The 18,189-nt window shown below is 33.8% G+C and overlaps 2 protein-coding genes across 7 annotated transcripts; one reads left to right on the top strand and one right to left on the bottom strand.

Annotated features, from left to right (window-relative positions):
• Positions 1 to 1,265: 1,265 nt before the first annotated feature.
• Positions 1,266 to 11,013, bottom strand: LOC122591360 (probable ribosomal RNA small subunit methyltransferase B). 5 transcript variants are annotated; one of them, XM_043763628.1, is made up of 18 exons: positions 10,813 to 11,001; positions 10,568 to 10,630; positions 9,841 to 9,995; positions 9,139 to 9,252; positions 8,614 to 8,679; positions 7,936 to 8,019; positions 7,700 to 7,786; positions 7,295 to 7,386; positions 7,147 to 7,207; positions 4,319 to 4,378; positions 3,692 to 3,752; positions 3,441 to 3,548; positions 2,927 to 3,045; positions 2,729 to 2,800; positions 2,558 to 2,643; positions 2,163 to 2,259; positions 1,718 to 1,934; positions 1,266 to 1,605 (listed from the first exon to the last, which is right to left on the bottom strand). In XM_043763628.1, exons 1-17 carry the CDS (start codon positions 10,943 to 10,945, stop codon positions 1,803 to 1,805), a joined length of 1,590 nt encoding a protein of 529 aa, XP_043619563.1. In that variant the 5' UTR covers positions 10,946 to 11,001; the 3' UTR covers positions 1,266 to 1,605; positions 1,718 to 1,802. The 5 variants fall into 5 exon arrangements, with proteins under 5 accessions (XP_043619563.1, XP_043619561.1, XP_043619562.1 ...); XM_043763626.1 differs by having other exon boundaries at positions 1,685 to 1,934; XM_043763627.1 differs by having other exon boundaries at positions 1,266 to 1,610; positions 1,685 to 1,934.
• Positions 11,014 to 13,249: 2,236 nt separating this feature from the next.
• On the top strand, positions 13,250 to 15,204 carry LOC122593164. 2 transcript variants are annotated; one of them, XM_043765534.1, is made up of 4 exons: positions 13,250 to 13,515; positions 14,362 to 14,429; positions 14,626 to 14,675; positions 14,771 to 14,873. In XM_043765534.1, exons 1-4 carry the CDS (start codon positions 13,377 to 13,379, stop codon positions 14,787 to 14,789), a joined length of 276 nt encoding a protein of 91 aa, XP_043621469.1. In that variant the 5' UTR covers positions 13,250 to 13,376; the 3' UTR covers positions 14,790 to 14,873. The 2 variants fall into 2 exon arrangements, with proteins under 2 accessions (XP_043621469.1, XP_043621468.1); XM_043765533.1 differs by having other exon boundaries at positions 14,626 to 15,204.
• Positions 15,205 to 18,189: the final 2,985 nt, after the last annotated feature.

The following is an 18,189-nucleotide window of genomic DNA, read 5'->3' on the forward strand; positions in this document are numbered from 1 at the left end:
GTGATAGGAGAAGGTGAAGTGGAGATAGGTGAATGGTTTAGCCTAGGTGAAAGATGAGATGTGGGTCTACTTTAATTTATCTATATTATTTGTGTTATTTTATTTTGATTGGCTACATTGTAAGGTATAGTGGGTATTAAATATGTTATAGTTAGTTTAATGTATTGTGTTTTTAAGTAAATAAAAGCGAAAAACAAATGATAGGTGAATGGTTAAAGCTTAAAGTATAAGGTGAAAGAAATGAGAAGATGATGCTGAAGTAGCATGAAAAAGTGTAGGTGAAAGGGTGAACGATTACGAATGGTCTAAGCATGAGCTAAAATCTCAATAAATTGGAACTGAACCGATGTGGTAAGCAATATAGATCTTTCTTGACTTTCTTTCTCTGTCTCAATCTCTTTCTAAAGAAAAATCCGAAATGAAAGCTGAGAGGAAATGCTACTTGACTTTGATTGCAGCGGCGACGGGTGGTGGTGACAACAAGTAGTGTATGCTATTGATGTAAATTTAATTGATATAATGATTAGTGTAGTTATTTTAGATATATTAGTGGAGATAATTTAATTATTAATTTAGTAAATAAAAAAAAGGTGATTTAAAAAAAAAAATGAGTATTTCTATCATATCACACACATTAACTTTTAACATTAACAAAAATAAAATGGGCTATTTTTTTTTATGAAAAATGATAATGACATCCCTAAGGGTTGTAAGGTTGTCATTAATAGCTTATTACATGCATAAAAAGTAGTACTTTATATATCAATAACCACCCCTTAAATTTTCGCAAGACAAAGTACAAATTTTAATGTATCAAATTAATTGATACTGACAGCCCTAAGGGCTGTCATTAACAAAACTCTTTTTTTATAACTAGGTATAAATAATTTGTGCATTTTCTTTTTAAGGTTGAATTTCAGTTGTCTCGACTGAAAAAAAAAATTGTGATTATGAGAATTGCAGAATAAAATAAGCAAGAGGATTTTTATGTTTTTTTTTCTCTAAATTTTCTTTTTGTTCGGATATACCCATTTATTTACATTGAAAAATGACTCTTATAATCTGAAAACTGAAAATTCCAAGATTGCCACGATTATTTTTGTTTTTGAGCTGCATCATCATTCATCAGTGTTCAGCTCTTTCGATCTGCTTATTTTGACAGCTTTAGTAGCTGGGTCGGTTTGGACTTAGAATACATCATTCCAATATCATGGAATCATGGATATATGGTCCATGAACTTGTAAACTTACACAAGGAAACATAATGATCGAATTAAACACTTTTGATAGCTAAAATTCAGTTCAACATCCTAATACATAGCAATCACAAAAGTAGATGTATACTGCACGGAAATGATGCATGACAAGTTCATTCTGCTTATACAAAGATCAAATGATCAGTGTATACTCCAACATAATGATCAAACGGACATCGAAAATGCCAGAGGTACTACTTTGATGACTTCACAAGTTGGAGCTTGATGTTGCGCGTGCTACATTGCTTGTATTGGCTGCTTATCCACCATACTTCAGGCCGTAGCATATGCTGCTTCTTGTTATCAGAATCCAAGAATTCCACCAATTCAGCATTAGTTCTCGTGTTGGCTACACTATAAAAAACATATTAAAAAGGTTTCATTAATGAACATGGTGAATGTTTTTTAACAAAGCGAGTGAAGCTTACTATAACGAACTGGCATTTTGCGAAAGGGTGTACCCGTGTGACCCATGTGTTTTGACATTTGACCGCTTTATCAGGCTCGTATTCTTTGGATGTTTTTTTTTCTCAACAGAAAAATAACTTAAGCGCACCGAATGAGACGAGCTGCAAAGGCACCATCAAGAGAATTTTTCACAGGGCTAGAAAAATAGTAACCTTGTTCTGTCAAAAATTCAGGCGCGGTATATCTCTCTGCAGAATCTATGCTGTATTCCTGGTATATCGAGACCCATTAGAACATGGGAAACAAAAACAAGAAACTAGTGCTATATGTCTATATAAGTATACTAACATTATATGTAGTGAATCTACTTAGGACATGGGATACAAAAACAAGAAACTAGTGCTATATGTCTATATAAGTATACTAACATTATATGTAGTGAATCTACTTAAAAAAGGTTTTTCATGTCGTGTCTATGAGCCACATGAGGGTTAGTACCTGATGCTTGACAAGAAATGCAGCCACCCTCTCTTCATTTTCTTCGGGATCAATAGAACAAGTGCTGTATACTAGCACCCCACCAGGTTTTACCAACCTAGCATGATTAAGGTTAAAACTCTAAACTATCTCCAGTATACGATGCAAATGGGTGGGTTGGCTAGCAGGTTCAACCTCTTCAGGTCAAAACGGGATAGCGTTGACCTACAGACACCTTTTTGTAAAATTTAAACGGTTTCATTATAAGTTAATTTTAAGATTTTACCCATTTGACCTGTGAGGGCAGTCGGCAGTCTTCAATACAAGTATATAAACCATTTTCACATAAAAAGGTTGAAATTGACCGCTTCTAATAGATGGCAATTATTTCTACTTTGATATTGAGTCTGACTCACATGGAAGCTGCATCAAGAAGTTCATCTTGCAAACTTTTAAGTTCTTCCATATCTTCCGACTTCCTATTCCAGCGCAAGTCTGCTCTCTGCAAGGTATTTATATTGTATGATTATGTAGAACAGCAAATCAAATTAGATATACCTTCAAGTAAAGTGTTTATCAAAACATACCTTGGAAAGAACACCAAGTCCAGAACAAGGAGCATCCAGCAACACTTTATCATAAACCACCTGATTCTTCTCCTGAAACAAAGAAAAGAATTGAATGGGTCAAGAGTGTAAACACAATCACCCCCAAAACAGACAATGTAACAAGATTGAAAATTTATTAACTCAAAATTTAATAAAAAAGTGCTGAAATTTGCTCACTGGAAATTCACGAAGATCGGCATGAACTGTAGTGATGACATTATTAAGTTTCTGCATTTTGGCCGTTTCTTTGAGGATCCTTAAGCGCCCTTTATTTATGTCAATTGCAGTTACCATGCCTAAAATTCAAGTAACTTTATTCAAACTACTCAATATTCAATAACATATGATCTGTTACACCATAAATATCAATTTCAACACTATATTTTATTTTTACATGATTCATTCGTCCATTCTATTCTATGAAGAAATCATAGGGTGGTAGAACCATAACTATGTTGTCTATTTTGAATTAGTAATACAGAAAAAATATATATATGCCTTTTTTTAAGCAATTATTTTTACAATGAATATGTTGGCTGTTTTAAACCAGAATCAGATATCAGCAGTAGTCAGAACTCAAGGCTCGACTTTCCCGGGTATAATCAGAAGTAAATCTATTTATCGGAACACTAATAACTGAAAATTCTTACCTCAAGTTACAAAACACAAATCCCTTACATTGAGAAGTTACCTTGGCCATTCAAACATGCTGCCATGAAGAGGGTCTTCCCTCCAGGAGCAGCACAACAGTCAATAATGGTCTCTCCAGGTTGTGGATCAACAATGGAAACCACCAAACCTGCCCCCAAAGTTTATCATCATTAGCAATCTACAAGTAACCACGCATATAAACTTGAACTCTAACCAGAAAGAAAAAACATAATGCAGTCTAAGATTTTAGACCCAATTGGAAATCCAGAGATACTGAATGAAAAACGCAACCTGCACTCTCGTCTTGGACAGAACATAAGCCTTCTTTTAGTAGTCCAGCTTGTATAACACTCTAAAAAAAACATGCAAAAGAATCAGATAATTAAAATTCTGATGTGTATCAGACCAGAAAATAGAGAAAGAACAAGATAAATCATGATAATAACTTATTTAGATAATCTGGTACAATGCTCCAGTAGCCCTAATCTGGTATAATGCTCCAGCAGCCCTAATTTTCTAAGAACAATAATAATAATCTCCCTCCCACAAACTGATGGCACAGCAGCCTTATTTTAACATAAACATCACGCAACCTAACTTGGACCCAAAGTAATTACCAAACCTAACTTGGACCCAAAGTAATTACCAAATATAATTAAATAGTATTGTAACTTGACACTAAACCACCCTAAACTTTCTTTCTGCTCTAGGTAGGTTATCAACCTAAACACATTTTAATGGATTTCCTAACAAAATAAAGTACAGAGTACAGCTACAGAAACCACCAAGGTTACCATCAAACCAATCAGTTCAGGAAAGACACAGAACAGAGAATATGTGTCAATGCACATGAATTGTCTTTAAAAATTTATACAGTCTTCACTCTTCACTACACATAGAGTTCGACAATCGAAATACCTGCATTCCCGTGCTGATACGAACAAAATCGTTCAGGTGAGGAGAGAGCTCATAGGGTACCTGCAATTTAACATAAGAACATACACCTTGGTGAAAACTAGAGATTGATAAGAGCATTGAATTTTGACATCTAAGCTGTTGTTCATGTCACTGCATGTTTTCAGAGTCAAAACTAGAGGTGGCCAAATGGGCAGGTCAGTTATTGGATTAAAACAGGTAAATTTATGGTGCAGGTCAAAAGAGCTGATTGGTGTGTCACAGGCTGGCACACACTTTACATTCATAATCTTTAAGCTTCTATAGATAAATCGTGTCTTAAATTTGATAACCAAAGTTATTATTTCATTATCAATAACAAAATTTTCAAATGAAGTGATTTTAGGAGGTGTTATGCGTTAAAAACACAGTTTGGACATTTTACTTGTATGACGTGTTTTTTTGGTACAATTATTGTTTTACTCGCTTGACATGTTAGAGATAAACCTAATATTAGCATGTATTATCATAACTCAGCCCCAAGTTATTTTATAAGGTCCATAAGGTAGCACTGGTTTTGTTCAGGAATCGGGATAGTCGACCTCATCTCACTAAATTAGATCCTAAGTCAGTCAAGAGTGTATTTCTTGAGTACTCTCACCTACAGAAGGGTTATTAGGTGTTATTTTCAAAAACTAAATCGCTATGTCTTCTCCCGCGAGGTCACATTTCACGAAAATGTACCTTTCTTCCCTGTACCCTGTCTCTCGCACCTTCGAGACAGATAACGATATGCTAATCTATATCATGCCTCATCCTGATTAACCTGTTGCCTCATCTACTTCTTCACCATCTGATACTAAGGCTTCCAATAATGTTGCTGCTATAACCGCAAATCATGTCCCCTCTTCATCACCTTTTGATGTGTATCATAGGCGACACAAATATACATCAGCTTCTTCGTCCCTAGATCATTCTAATGGTGCTCCTAGTTAGCCTTGTGATCCAATTCCAGAACTGGACCTACCCATTGTCGTTCGAAAAGGTAAACGTAAGTGTACTTATGCTGTGTCTTCCTTTGCTTCTTATGATAGTTATCTGTCACCTCCCCTCTGTTTGTTGGTACCCTAGCTTCTGTCTATCCTAAAACTGTTGATGAAGCGTTAGCCCATTCTAGATGGTACAGCTATGACCAAGGAGATCAATGCCCTTGATCATAATGGTACTTACCTGCTCACAAAAAGGCTATTGGGTGCAAATGGGTGTTAACAGTGAAGGTGAGCCCGGCCAGTTCTTTAGCTTGGTTGAAAGCACGGTTGATTGCTAAAGGTTATGCTCAGACATATAGGATAGATTATTCAGAGACATTTTCCCCTGTGGCCAAACTCTCTTCTGTTCATTTATTCATCTGATTCACTGTTACCTATAGCTGGGGACTCCACCAACTTGATGTAATATGTTTTTGCAAGGCGACTTGCAAGAAGAGGTTTACATGGAGCAACCTCCTGGTTTTATTGCTCAAGGGGGGTATGGGAAGATCTACAAATTAAGGAAGTCCTTGTGTGGCTCGAATCAATCTCGACGTGCTTGGTGTGGGAAATTTATTGTTGTGGTGACTGGGTTCAGATTACAAAGAAGTGCATTTGATCACTCAGTGTTCGTTATGTCATCGGCTTCTGGATGCATGTTGTTGGTGATTTATGTGGATAGTAATCACTGGAAGTGATAAAGATGGAATTGGGAAATTGAAGAGTTCCCTGGGAACGCATTCTCAAACAAAGGATTTGGGTCCTATAAAATACTTTCTAAGTCTCGCGTAGTCAGAAAGGGAGTTTGTTTGTCTCATTGAAAATATTGTTTGGATATATTGAGTGATCTGATCCAAAGCCTTGTGAAGCTCCTACGATATCATTATATGAAATTAAGAGCGGATGATGGTGATCTAATTGAGAATCCTTACATGCAAATTGTTGGAAAGCTAAACTATCTAACCATTACTCGTCCTAAAATTGCGTATCCGGTAAGTGTCAAATTCGAGAACCTCACATTGGTATGTGGTTAGTCACATTTTGAAGTATTTAAAGGATACACCTGGTCATGTTATCTTATACCAAAACAATGGCCACAAGAAGAGTTCACGGATGAGATCCTACTAATAGGCCATCTACAACAGGTTATTGTGCAATTGTTGGAGGAAATCTAGTGTCTTGGAAAAGCAAGAAACAAAGTGTGGTATCTCGTTCAAGAGCAAAATCTGGATACATGGCTATGGCTCAAACTACTTGCGAACTCATATGGTTGCGCAATCTACTTGGTGAAATTGGGTTTCCTAGAATACCAATGAATTTGTGGTGTGACAATGAGGAAACTATTCTTTTTGCAAACAATCATGTGTTCCATGAAAGAACTAAACATATAGAAATAGATTATCATTTTACTAGAGAGAAGCTAGAAAATGGAGCAATGGTAACTCCTCATGTTAGAACATGAGGTCACTTTGCTCAATTAGATGATGTCTTAAACAAACTGTTGCTGGAAGTCTACCTTTATATGTTGCAAGCTGGGCATGATAAACAGCTTGCTCAGCTTGAGGGGGAATGCTAGCATGTATTATTATAATTCAGCCCAAATTAGTTTAATAGGCCCATAAGGTATATTAGGATTTAGGTAAATGTATGTATCTCTATATATACTCTTGTATACCACTATACCCCATATATTATTATCAATTAAATACAAGAAATCCTTTCGTTTGTATTAAAGACACCTAGCTTAAAATTGACCCATTCATAAGTGAATAGTTGAAGTTGCAACCTTTATTTGTATAGACATGGAGGAAGATAGTAGCGCACCTTTAATGTTTCAAGTCGAGACACAAGCTCAGATCGTGTAAAACCTTTCCCCCTATTAGCCCTGAAATAGGCTTGCCATAATGTGTTTAGGTTGATAACCTAATCAACTAGTAGTATTTTAGAAATGAGATGAGTTTCATTAATAAACCTCAGACTAAAACTGGGATCACTGTTATTCCACATCATCAGCTTGATAGCTTCTTCACGCCCGAGGTATTTTATCCAACGTCTCACCATCCACTACATACAATTCAAAAGTTAGTAGTGATCCAAACAGTGTTAAACGGTTACTTAAGTGACATTTAACGAGAAGAAGGCAGTTCACTTGATAGATCAATATAAGAGTAATGACTTTTAACAGATTTATGTAAAAATGGGTGAATTCAGGGTTTCTTTTTGTTGATGATCAGATAAAAGCAGAGAAAGGTTCAAAGTTGCCCAACCTATTAGCCTTCTAAATTGCATCAATCCAAAACTTGGATCATCATTATAATACGAGTAATAGTTTTTCATAAAAGGATAAACTAAACGGGGTGAGTCAACCCAAACTTACAACTGGATGGGAATGGAGAGTAGCAAGAGCACGTGCTTGCGCACGATCATCACCCTCAAGTTGAGGTGAAGGAAGAGAGTTACTTTCCTGCATATCCGAAAAATTAACATAGTTAGCAACCCTGCTACAAGTTTACAACTTAATTCAAACTCAAAGATCAACTGTAGCAAACATTGTAATAATAGAAACTATTATCACAAAACAAATGAATTTACTTTTAAATAAAAAAATTTAACCTTAAGCAAAACGAGCTTCCTCAGAATCCCATTGACCATGTTACCAGCACCGGGCCTAAGGGCAATTTTTGCCAGCTGCACATTCTGCAGTAACAGATACAGTTAGGCAAATTGCAATGAATAACAACGCACTTTAATTTTTCCTAAATTTGGTCACTGTCCTTCAAAAACTGTCACTAATAGCATCTAGACATTAGGAACCACTACTGAAATCATGTAACTTGCAAAAACCATTATAGGAACCTTTCAATCCTGTCATTATGTTACATTCCTGGTTAAAATTACCCAAAATAAACAATTTTGAGTAGTACAATGGTTTTAGTAACTACTTTTTGAGTCACGTGACCACTTTAGAAATGAAGTAAATGTATATTCTTATCTATTACAAAACTTGTCCCGCACATGCATGGGAATCTATAATAACTATGCGGCCAAACCATATTACCATGAAAATTGAAGTGATTGCATGACAATTTAGCCCAAAACTCTCTAAAACAGTGGTCTAACTTCTACATAACTCCTTAGAGTGAGACCCTTTATCCTTTATATTTTTTTGAGCTTGTAAGCATACTGAAGATAAGTTGCGCCGTTGCGGGATCTTGATATGGGAAACTTATAACAAGAAAAATATACTTTTTCAAAGAAAAACAAATGAAAATGCCATACAACAAACGTTACCTCATCAACAACGGCATATGAAGGTACCTCAAGCTTTACGATTTCATAAAATCCAATCCGAAGAATCTATAAGTAAGAATCGGAAACTAGTCAGTATATGTACTTTAACGGCATTCAAAACAGGTCGGGTCGGCATGACCCGTCACTTATTTTTGTGGCCTTTGCACTTCATATTTAATAATGTTATAATCTTATAATGGAATTACACAAAATAAAACTTGTAACTTTACCCATTTGACACACTTGAGATCAAATATATCACAACACAATTGCCACTTGTAATCATACAATTTGCAAAATAAAAAATTTTTGAGTCAATCAGTATACTGCTAGATGGTCACATCATAAAGTTGTCGATTTAGACAAAATACTGTATTTATATTACAGAAATAATACTTATGCCACTTTGAAGGATTCTCAAGATACAATCACAAAACATGTTTACAACATCTCTTGTTGCTAGTTGCTAGTTGCTACTATAAGAACGAAAGCTCTAATACACAAAGAAAAGAAAGCACCCTATACCTGTAACAGTAGTGGTTCCATACGACTAAACACGTTTGGGTCATGGCACAAAGACAAAATCAAATAGTCAAGATATTTTCTCCAACGCATTGTACCTCCAACAATATCTGTTACCTACAATTCAAATAAATTTAACGAGCCACATCAAAAGATAAGATTTAAAGCGAAAAATATAACTTGCATTAGATTGAGATGTTTTCAACATCTCAAAAGGCTTAATTTTACAAGAATTCAGGCACACATGCTTAAAATAAAATATCTTCGGGAACGATCCAACTTCTAACAGTTCCATTTCTGAGATATCGTTCATCAAAAGAGTGGGTAAGGTGTCAAAATGGTTTCAAGATGTAAATGGTCATTCTTCAGTATTGGCCAAAAAGGGATGGGTCAGGTTGCGTTGACCCACAAACACATATTTCTAATCCATGTTTTATAACTTCTTATTATACAAATATGATTTTATTAGAAAGTTGGATGCATTAAAAGAGACTATAACCATTCCAACCCGCTTGAGCCAAATGACCAGTTCTTCTAGCTACATTTTATATTCGAACCAATTGATATAAATAACAGCCCAAGTGACCTTCACAAGTAAATGGGAGAAGGACCAATATGTGCTCCCAAAGTAAATTGGTAGAAATAGGCCACCTCTAGTATAAAGTTAATGCTAAATATATAAAAGAACTTGAGTCGGAGAAGGACCATTCTGAGATCTCTATCATCCAAATCTCGCGTGCAAAATCCAAGAGTTCTTTCAACATATCCCATCTCGTTGTCACCTGATCCTTTCCCTTTCTCATTTAAAAGGTCGGCAAATGCACCACCAAACTCTATCCGCATTAATCTCACAGCAGATACTGCAGACATTACACAAAAGGAGCATCAGCTTCCAACTGAATGCATTCCAAACAAACTTAACTTCTTCTGGAACATCTCACTAAGAAGTCGCACCCATCTACTAGAAGTCTAATATATTATAGTAGGTTGTAATACACATAATGACTAGAGGTCCCGAATGGGTTGGTAAGGCGGGTAGCATAATGACTTAAAAAAATGTCAAATTAACACGCTTTAAAATGTAACCGGTCATCCATTACGAACACTTTTTGTGTTCTTTAAACATTACAAAGAGTAAACAACTAATGTGTCCGGTAAGAATAAAACCTAAATCATTACCATTTTACCATTTTAGTCCAACTTTTACTTTCTTTCATCTAAATCCATTTCGTATAGTGCATCCATAACCAAACTGACCCACTCAAAGGTATATGCTCGAATACGTCAGGTGGGTTTGTTTCAAATTACGCATGACCTACTGACTATTTCAGGATAAGATACATCCCTAGAGTTGACTATCACTGATGCATAACCAAAAGAGTACCAAAGCAAGTAGAAATATCAATAATAACCATAAAAAGTAACTTTTTACCAGCTCGATGAGGTGAAATTTCCAGGTTCACATTATGCGGTTTTCGTTCTTGGTGAAAAGAATCTGTGAACATATCAATCCAGTGTTGGTAAACAAATAAAATATACAAGAAACATATAAACATCAAATTATCATTGGATATTGAAGGGTTTTGTTAAAAGATGAAAACTATGCAATAAAAAAAATTCAATCTTTATGGTTTGTTGTTTATAAAAATTCAAGAGTAGTAGTAGTAATTAAGCTACCTTTTCTGTAAGTTGTGTTTCTTGAATTTGATTGTGCAAACTTTGATGATTTATTATTATTAATTGAAGAATCTTTATGCTTCTTATTTGTTAAACAACATACTTGGATGGGAGGCAAATGAAGCACTGACATTATATGTCTGATTTTTAAACTTTTTATGAAGGGATTTTGGGTAATGAAACTACACAATAATTGGATGTGGGTTTCTTTAAAAGGGCTGATAAATGAACTACCAGAAATGGTTACAAACAGACCTTATAGTCTTATACTATTTTGTATTTTGCAATTTTAGTTTATTACTCATAAATTTTAGAAAAAACTTTACTAGAAAAGTGGTAACCTAAATGCCGTCTTTTACGGTTTCGAGTTCTAATATTATTTTCGACGGTGTATGTAGAAGTCGAAATCTAAATAGTCTTACCAAGCCTCAAAGGTAGAGAGACAATTTTAAGTTTTACAAAAGATAGAACAGAACCCCCAACTTTGCCGGGCGTGAGGATCGAACCCTTATCTTTGTCTCCAAAAATAAAGATTCCAACTACTTGATTCAACCTAGTTGATTTAAAAAAAATGTATATCCAGATGTCAAAGGTTACTAATTAAATGTAAAATGGTGAATTAATTGGAAAAAAAAAGTATTACATTCAACGTTATCAACTAATTAATCATTCAATGTTTTACAAAAAAAATTCCCTCCCTTAATTAATCATTCAATGGTTAAAAAAGAAACACGTCTGAAATGAACTAATTTGTATTTTAATTTACACTATAATATTTTATCTTCTAAAATATTTTCACTAACACATTTACATCAATCTACACTACTTGATACCGACACCACCACCGATAGTCGTCGAAATCACTAGACTTGCGTCGTAACCATCACCACTGCATTGCGTAGGTACAATCCTAGTGATATCATATAAACAAACTATTTTCTAATAAACCACAATATTCACTTATTTATTCTTCATAATTAGCTGATTTAAGTCACATGTCTTGTTCTTTGTTTCAAAAGAATATAAAGTATAACTTTCTTTTTCTTTTGCTTTAAGTTGTCAATCTCATATTGTCCCTTTTATTGCTCAAAATACTTTTTTTTTTCATCTATACGATGATGTTAAAGTATTTATCTGATTTATTTATTTACTTTGTGTTTGATCACAATCACTTTTATGAACTATGCTCAATATTTTTTCTAATATTTCTAGGACCAACTAATTCATACGGGCACTATCAACCTTAAAGAAATAGCATCACATAACATTGAATGTAAAACTATATTTATCATTATTCATTTTAAGAAATGATTGATAAGCTTAAATCATTGGCCTAAAAGTAAAATACATATATAGAGACAAAAACAAAGGTAAATGTGAAAGAAAAGAGAAATGATTGCATGACACATGACTTTAATGTTTAGATGTATGTTTAGGTTTAAATTACTAGTCTAAACCCGCTAGATAGAGCGGCGACAATTTACGTGGAGAGATACCGTAACAATGATAATTAATAGTGTGATATTTGTTTTATGTTATATAGATTTTTTGTTGTCGGTTTTAAACTTATACAATCTTTTTTAAAGTTATCAAAATTAGGATTTGACGAACATATATTTGGGTTGAAATTAAAGGGATATTTTGAAAACATTAAATTTATGGGTTGAGATGAAAACTATATTTAACACAAGTTTTTAAGACTTTTAGTTTTTTGTTTTAAACTAAAAGCTCCTATAGTATTAAAAGTTTTGTTTAAATGCAACTAACTTTATTTTTATTTAAACGAAAAAGCTCTAAAATAAAACACTACTTGAAGTAACGTTTCAAGAGCTTTTAGTTTTTAAAATTACACAATTAACTTGTAAAGTTATAACTGTACAGTCATCATACTAAATGCCTTTAGAAAATAAGAGGCCCAACTAAAAGCTGTTACAATAACTATAGTTATCTGTGTACGGGGGTATATTTTAAAGTTTTAAGTAAGGAAGGAGGGGTAGTTAATCTTGTTTTATAAGAGTTTAACACTACATTTTTGAGTTTTTTAGATGAGATAAGAAAAGAAATGATAATAAATAATGTAAAATCTTCATTCTTGAGGGGTTTTTTTCTTTTTTTTTTTATAGGATAACTTATGAAATCTTAGTATTAAAATTTTTTTAAATTGACATGATTTAGAAAAAAAAAAATGATAGCTAGATATGAGTAATATTTCACTCTTCAATATATTTCTAATAATTTATTTAATAAGGATATATTTGTAAAATTAGTATTTTTTTTCTTTTCTTTCCTTTCGTATACACTCAAGAATGTAAAATTTTTTTTAATTGTTTTCTTTTCTTTCATCTTTTTTAAAACTCAAAAATATATTATATGCATTATGCATAGAATTTCTTTCATCTTTTTTTATCATTTCTTTTCTTTTAATTTCTATTCTCGCAGAGACTAGTTATCATTACAGGCCTAAAACTGAAACATTTATGAGGGAAGAAAACTGATGATAAACCAGTGAATACTAGCAACCAAAAACCCTTTTTAATTTTGAGCAAATTTGGGGAACAAATATAATGAGTTGTTGTAGTAATTTAAAAACAACAACAAAAAGAGAAATTGAAGAAGAAGAAGTGGGGGTGTTCATTGATACAAGTTTAGGAACCCACATTGCCATCTCTGTTTCTCCTCATATCACCGCCTCCCAATTTATTAGTAAGTAAATTCTATTCCTTTCCCATCCAAGAATTAGGATTCAGTGGGGGTGTTTGATGTGATTTTAATTTTCCTTCAAGTCCCAATATTATTATTATTTTTATTATTATTAAACCCTAATATATATTTATCATGATTCTCATCTTTCTTATATTATTTTATATATGTATATGTATATGTATATACAAATGTTGTATTCATCACAGATTGTGTTTGTAATTGGTTACAACCTGACTCGATATTTTTTAGAAATGTTTGAGGATTAATGGTTGATTGAGGGATGATGTTATTTGTAAGCAAGAAATATGTCAAAAGTGGTGGTCATGACCAGCCAAAAAGACTTCATTTTTTGGGGCAAAAAGAAGTTGGTTAGCTTAAATCGAAAATAAGATGTTTTTGCTTCTTAAACTCTTGTATAAGTTTGATTAATATAATAATGAGAGTTACAACAGGATGGTAGGCAAACAGGCAATAAGCTGCGCCGTTACCCCTTTTTTCTCTCATCATGATTAAGCTTTGCCTGACTATGTGGCCATGGCACTAATTTCCTAGTGTAGTTTCTGATGGTATTTACATAATGATTTTTCTATAAACGGTCAAATTTTTATGAAACTTAGTAGATAGTTCAATGTGTATACTGTTTATTTCAACCGCCAGAAAGGGAAGTTCAATCTACGGATAAGAACTTTCTGGCTTTCTGATAATGAAATGGTCATAAGCTTTATTGAAGGTATGCATATAAATGTTATATATGCCAACGTGACAATATCTTGATTCCTTGTTTGTCTTTACTATATGTGTTTAACTCTCCAAAATCAGTCATGGAAATCTGTTAAATCTATGTAGGGAAATTTGAGAGCATGCATTCAAATTGTTACCCTCAAATAGGAAGTATCAAAGTCAGTGGATTAATGGTATGACTAATCTTTCACTTTAAAGTAATCTCTTTACCTCTTTACTGAATCATAAAAGTTATAATGTCTTTTTAGTGATAACAATTGAAGTTGTTATTTTGGTGTATATCTTGGTGAAGTTTGTGGATTCGCTACTGCCTCTTGGTAACTGTAATCATATATCTAAATCAGAATTTCTCATCTTGTTGGCTACCAGGTTAAGAGGAAGTCTTGCCTTTATCACTTGGCTGAATCGATACCTCTAAGGTATGTTTTCCAACGTTCCAAAGGAACATGGTTTTTGTACGTGGAAGCATTCCCTTTAAATAATAAAGTTTCTTTAATGCCCCAATCCGATGTAGTTCATGGTGTAGTAAATGAAAATAGAACTCAGAATTGTAGAAAGGCAAGAAAGAATATGATGAGAAAAGATCTGCACTCTTCATTTGTGGAACCAACAAGCGAAAGAATGTCTGAGTCAATATCCGTTTCGGGTATCATTAAGAAATACTTTTCTGTTTATGATGATGAGGTAACTTCAACCAACTCAAACATCAAAGTGCCAATATATGCACCAAATACACCTCCAGAAACAACGGATAAAGCGAGGGGAGTTGGAACACGACTCGTTGTAGCTGCGAATAATCTTGGGATATCAACAAGTGACAAGAAACCAGTGATATCTCTTTGCAAATACAAATTTGACAAGTCATCAATGTTAAACTCACCCTCCCTTATGAGACACCCTGTATTTGAGATTGGTAATGAATGATTGTTTACTTGTTCAAGTGTTCAATTACTTATACCAGAGGGTTGGTTTGTTGTAATGTTTCCATTAATTTCTGTTGTTTTAATTCTCTGATGTCGTTTATATGACCAACCTCCGGCCTGCAAGGTGCAACGCACTTGAGCAGAATCATGGTTTTCTTCAGACACATCCACTAAGACTATAGAGAGTCAAACCACACGGACCAGGAACACCAATAGGATTCTTTTAATTTTGATACATGGAAACTTTGGTTTAGTTTCACCAGTTTTGAAACCATATCTATTTTGTTTATTTACAGATGGTCAGATGGAGTGTATGGCACATTGAACATTAATGGCCAAGGCTGATAATGTTTTGACTAAAGGCGTATGGCGAGAGTTTTGATGTGTTAAGATTCATATGCAACAAACCTATGAACATAGGTACATACCCTGAATTTCTAACGCCTGGCTAGAATTAATGTACGTATTACTAAAAGTAAATTAAAAAGAACCAAACCAGAGCTTTCTTTGATGGAGTCCAAGACGAGGGTTATTGTCTTACTAGCTACTATCTTCATTTACCTGCAATGCAACCCATGAGACGATACTGATAACGACCGGGATGCTAACGAGAACCACAATCCTTTTTTGCTCGCCAGGTTTCTTCCAATGTTTACGATGGTTGTAGATGTTAATTAGCCCCGTCAAATAAATAGGACCCAATTGAGAAAAGAAAGTGTCATAAATAATGGATGTAAATTAAGCTGCATGAAAGAAATAGGATCTTCGTTCTTCTGGAGAAGGGATGGAAATGCATTCTTAAGTTTTTTTCCTAGTGTGGAGAGAGAAGGAGTGGAAAAGATTAGAAAGGGAAGTTTAGTTATTTTTTGTCCTAAAAGTTTTCTCCTTATTTTTGAGGTGATTAGGAAGGAAAACTTTTTTTTTCCCTCTATTCTCCTTTTCACCCTTAAGCTAACTAAACAATACAATCTTAAGGAAATTATGATGGAAATCATAGAAGCTAGCGGAAAACATACGATCATCTAGAATGTTCTCAGAATTTATTTCTCTTGTTTCCTGAGACCGAAGGGAGTGAGAGTTGAAGGAGGGAGGAGCAACTTGCGCCATGTGGCATGTGGTATAGGAAGAGTTGTCCCTCAAAAAAAGTGGAAATGAGTGGTTTTTAAGAAGACGACTTGTGTCATGTGGCAATTCTAATGATTGATTTTTATTTTGTTAAACCCCATATCATTTTTCTTTTTTTTTAAACTCCATATTTTATAAATATGGCTAACAATTCTATGGATATAAAAAAATAAGATTAAAATGCATTACACAAAATTGTAATAGAGGGATTACTTCTGCATTTTATCAAAGATTAAAAGATTTAGGATGTAGATACAAAAGAAGGAAGTCAAAAGTGCAAATCGAAAAAACTCACAAAAAAACAAAAGCTAGCCCCCTTCTTCTTCTTCATTGACCCAACCACCGATCGATGTCTTTCTTTCCTGTGCACACACATATGCAGTGCGCACACACACAAACATATATACACAATACATAAAACATATTTTTTATAAAAAAAAAGGAGTTTGTGGGAGAATGTGAAAATATGTGAAAAACCCGTCGACTAAAACCCCTTTGGGCGAACGATGAGGTTTGCCGGACACCAAGTTCGCCCTTGGGGCCGATGTTCCGGGCGAACTTTGGCGAAAAAGGGCATTGGTCGCCCCATACTTTGCCCACTCCCTTCAGTCTAACAAATCATCTTTAATTGGTGGTGCTTGTACAATCGCATATCTATGAACTATTAGGGTCGCACACATAGAACGAGGAGGGCTTAATTGAACTTTACAAATAATTAGGAATTCATTGGAAATGAAAATAAATAAAAGTTTCCAAAAATAGATTTGGAAATGATTCGCAGGTTGGAAACGCGAAACTATGAGTCGACCCATGGGGGTCCCACTAGGTCGGCGCCGAAAAGGAGGTGGAAGGGGAGAAGGAAACTTGGTTTCCTTATCCCACATTGTTTCAAAGAAAGAAACCTAAGATACATCTAAAAAGCTAGATCTATGCTACCTTTTTTAGTAGCTACTCTTACTTAAATTGATACATCGTGTTATTTTTCTTAATTTTTTTTTAGTTTTTTGCAATTTTCTTTTAGAAATATACAAATTTAAAACATGTAATGATTACCATTTTTTTCAAGCTTCCTTTCAAACCAAAAATTTTTGACCCGAACTTATTTGAGATGACACTTAACCCGCTCATATGACTTTTAGTTTTAATGTCCCCGACATTGTTTTCTTCTAGATCTGTCACTGGGTACACCAATAACACTAGCCAAGTGACTTAGAAACTCATAATCCCAGATATCAATAGGTATATCATATAAAACACCCATAAAAAAACTTAAGTGGGTTTTTGACTTTTCAAATAGCATACGAAGCTAACATGGACCATTTTCTAAAGGAAAATGATTGATATGTCTAATACATAGACCTAAACATATGCCTAATGTCTTAGATGTTTAATATATGTATTCATGAGTTTTCTCACTCTTAATCTTTTATCATTCATCAAAAAAAGGTGTCATCATCTTATTTTTAGTCATATTTTTAGACATACCAATTAGGCACATTAATCATTATCCTTTTTCAAAAGGATGGGGATCCTCTAAAGTTGCTTTCAACTTTAAAGTTGAAAGCATCTTGACCTTTGGATTGAAATCAAAGATTAAGATTCAAAAATCATCTTTGAATCTTGACTTTTGATTTTAATTCAAGAGTTAAGATTAACAACTTTAACAATAAAGTTATAACTTTAGAGAATTCTCTAAAAAGAAACATGCATAAATCCATGTTCATTGTAGAACTTCCCACCACAATCTATTGAATAATTAATTTATTCATCAACCTAGTTTTAATTTAATGATTTATATAAATCACTTCCGTCATTTTTGCTTGCTCCCTAAGGAATGTTTATGATATTCATATCTTTTTCTTGATGATTAAGATTTTGGGTATAT

This window comes from Erigeron canadensis, chromosome 3 (assembly GCF_010389155.1).
Source record: "Erigeron canadensis isolate Cc75 chromosome 3, C_canadensis_v1, whole genome shotgun sequence".
Lineage (NCBI taxonomy): Eukaryota > Viridiplantae > Streptophyta > Magnoliopsida > Asterales > Asteraceae > Erigeron > Erigeron canadensis.

Excerpts from the sequence above, each read along its gene's own strand:
- LOC122591360 (XM_043763628.1), bottom strand. The coding sequence starts at position 10,945 with ATGTCAGTGCTTCATTTGCCTCCCATCCAAGTATGTTGTTTAACAAAT. Across the intron at positions 7,387-7,699 it reads CTCTCCATTCCCATCCAGTT|TGGATGGTGAGACGTTGGAT; the intron begins GTAAGTTTGGGT and ends AATTGTATGTAG. Across the intron at positions 3,046-3,440 it reads AGCATGTTTGAATGGCCAAG|GCATGGTAACTGCAATTGAC; the intron begins GTAACTTCTCAA and ends CTTGAATTTTAG.
- LOC122593164 (XM_043765533.1), top strand. The coding sequence starts at position 13,377 with ATGAGTTGTTGTAGTAATTTAAAAACAACAACAAAAAGAGAAATTGAA. Across the intron at positions 13,516-14,361 it reads CACCGCCTCCCAATTTATTA|GGAAATTTGAGAGCATGCAT; the intron begins GTAAGTAAATTC and ends AAATCTATGTAG. Across the intron at positions 14,430-14,625 it reads TCAAAGTCAGTGGATTAATG|GTTAAGAGGAAGTCTTGCCT; the intron begins GTATGACTAATC and ends GTTGGCTACCAG.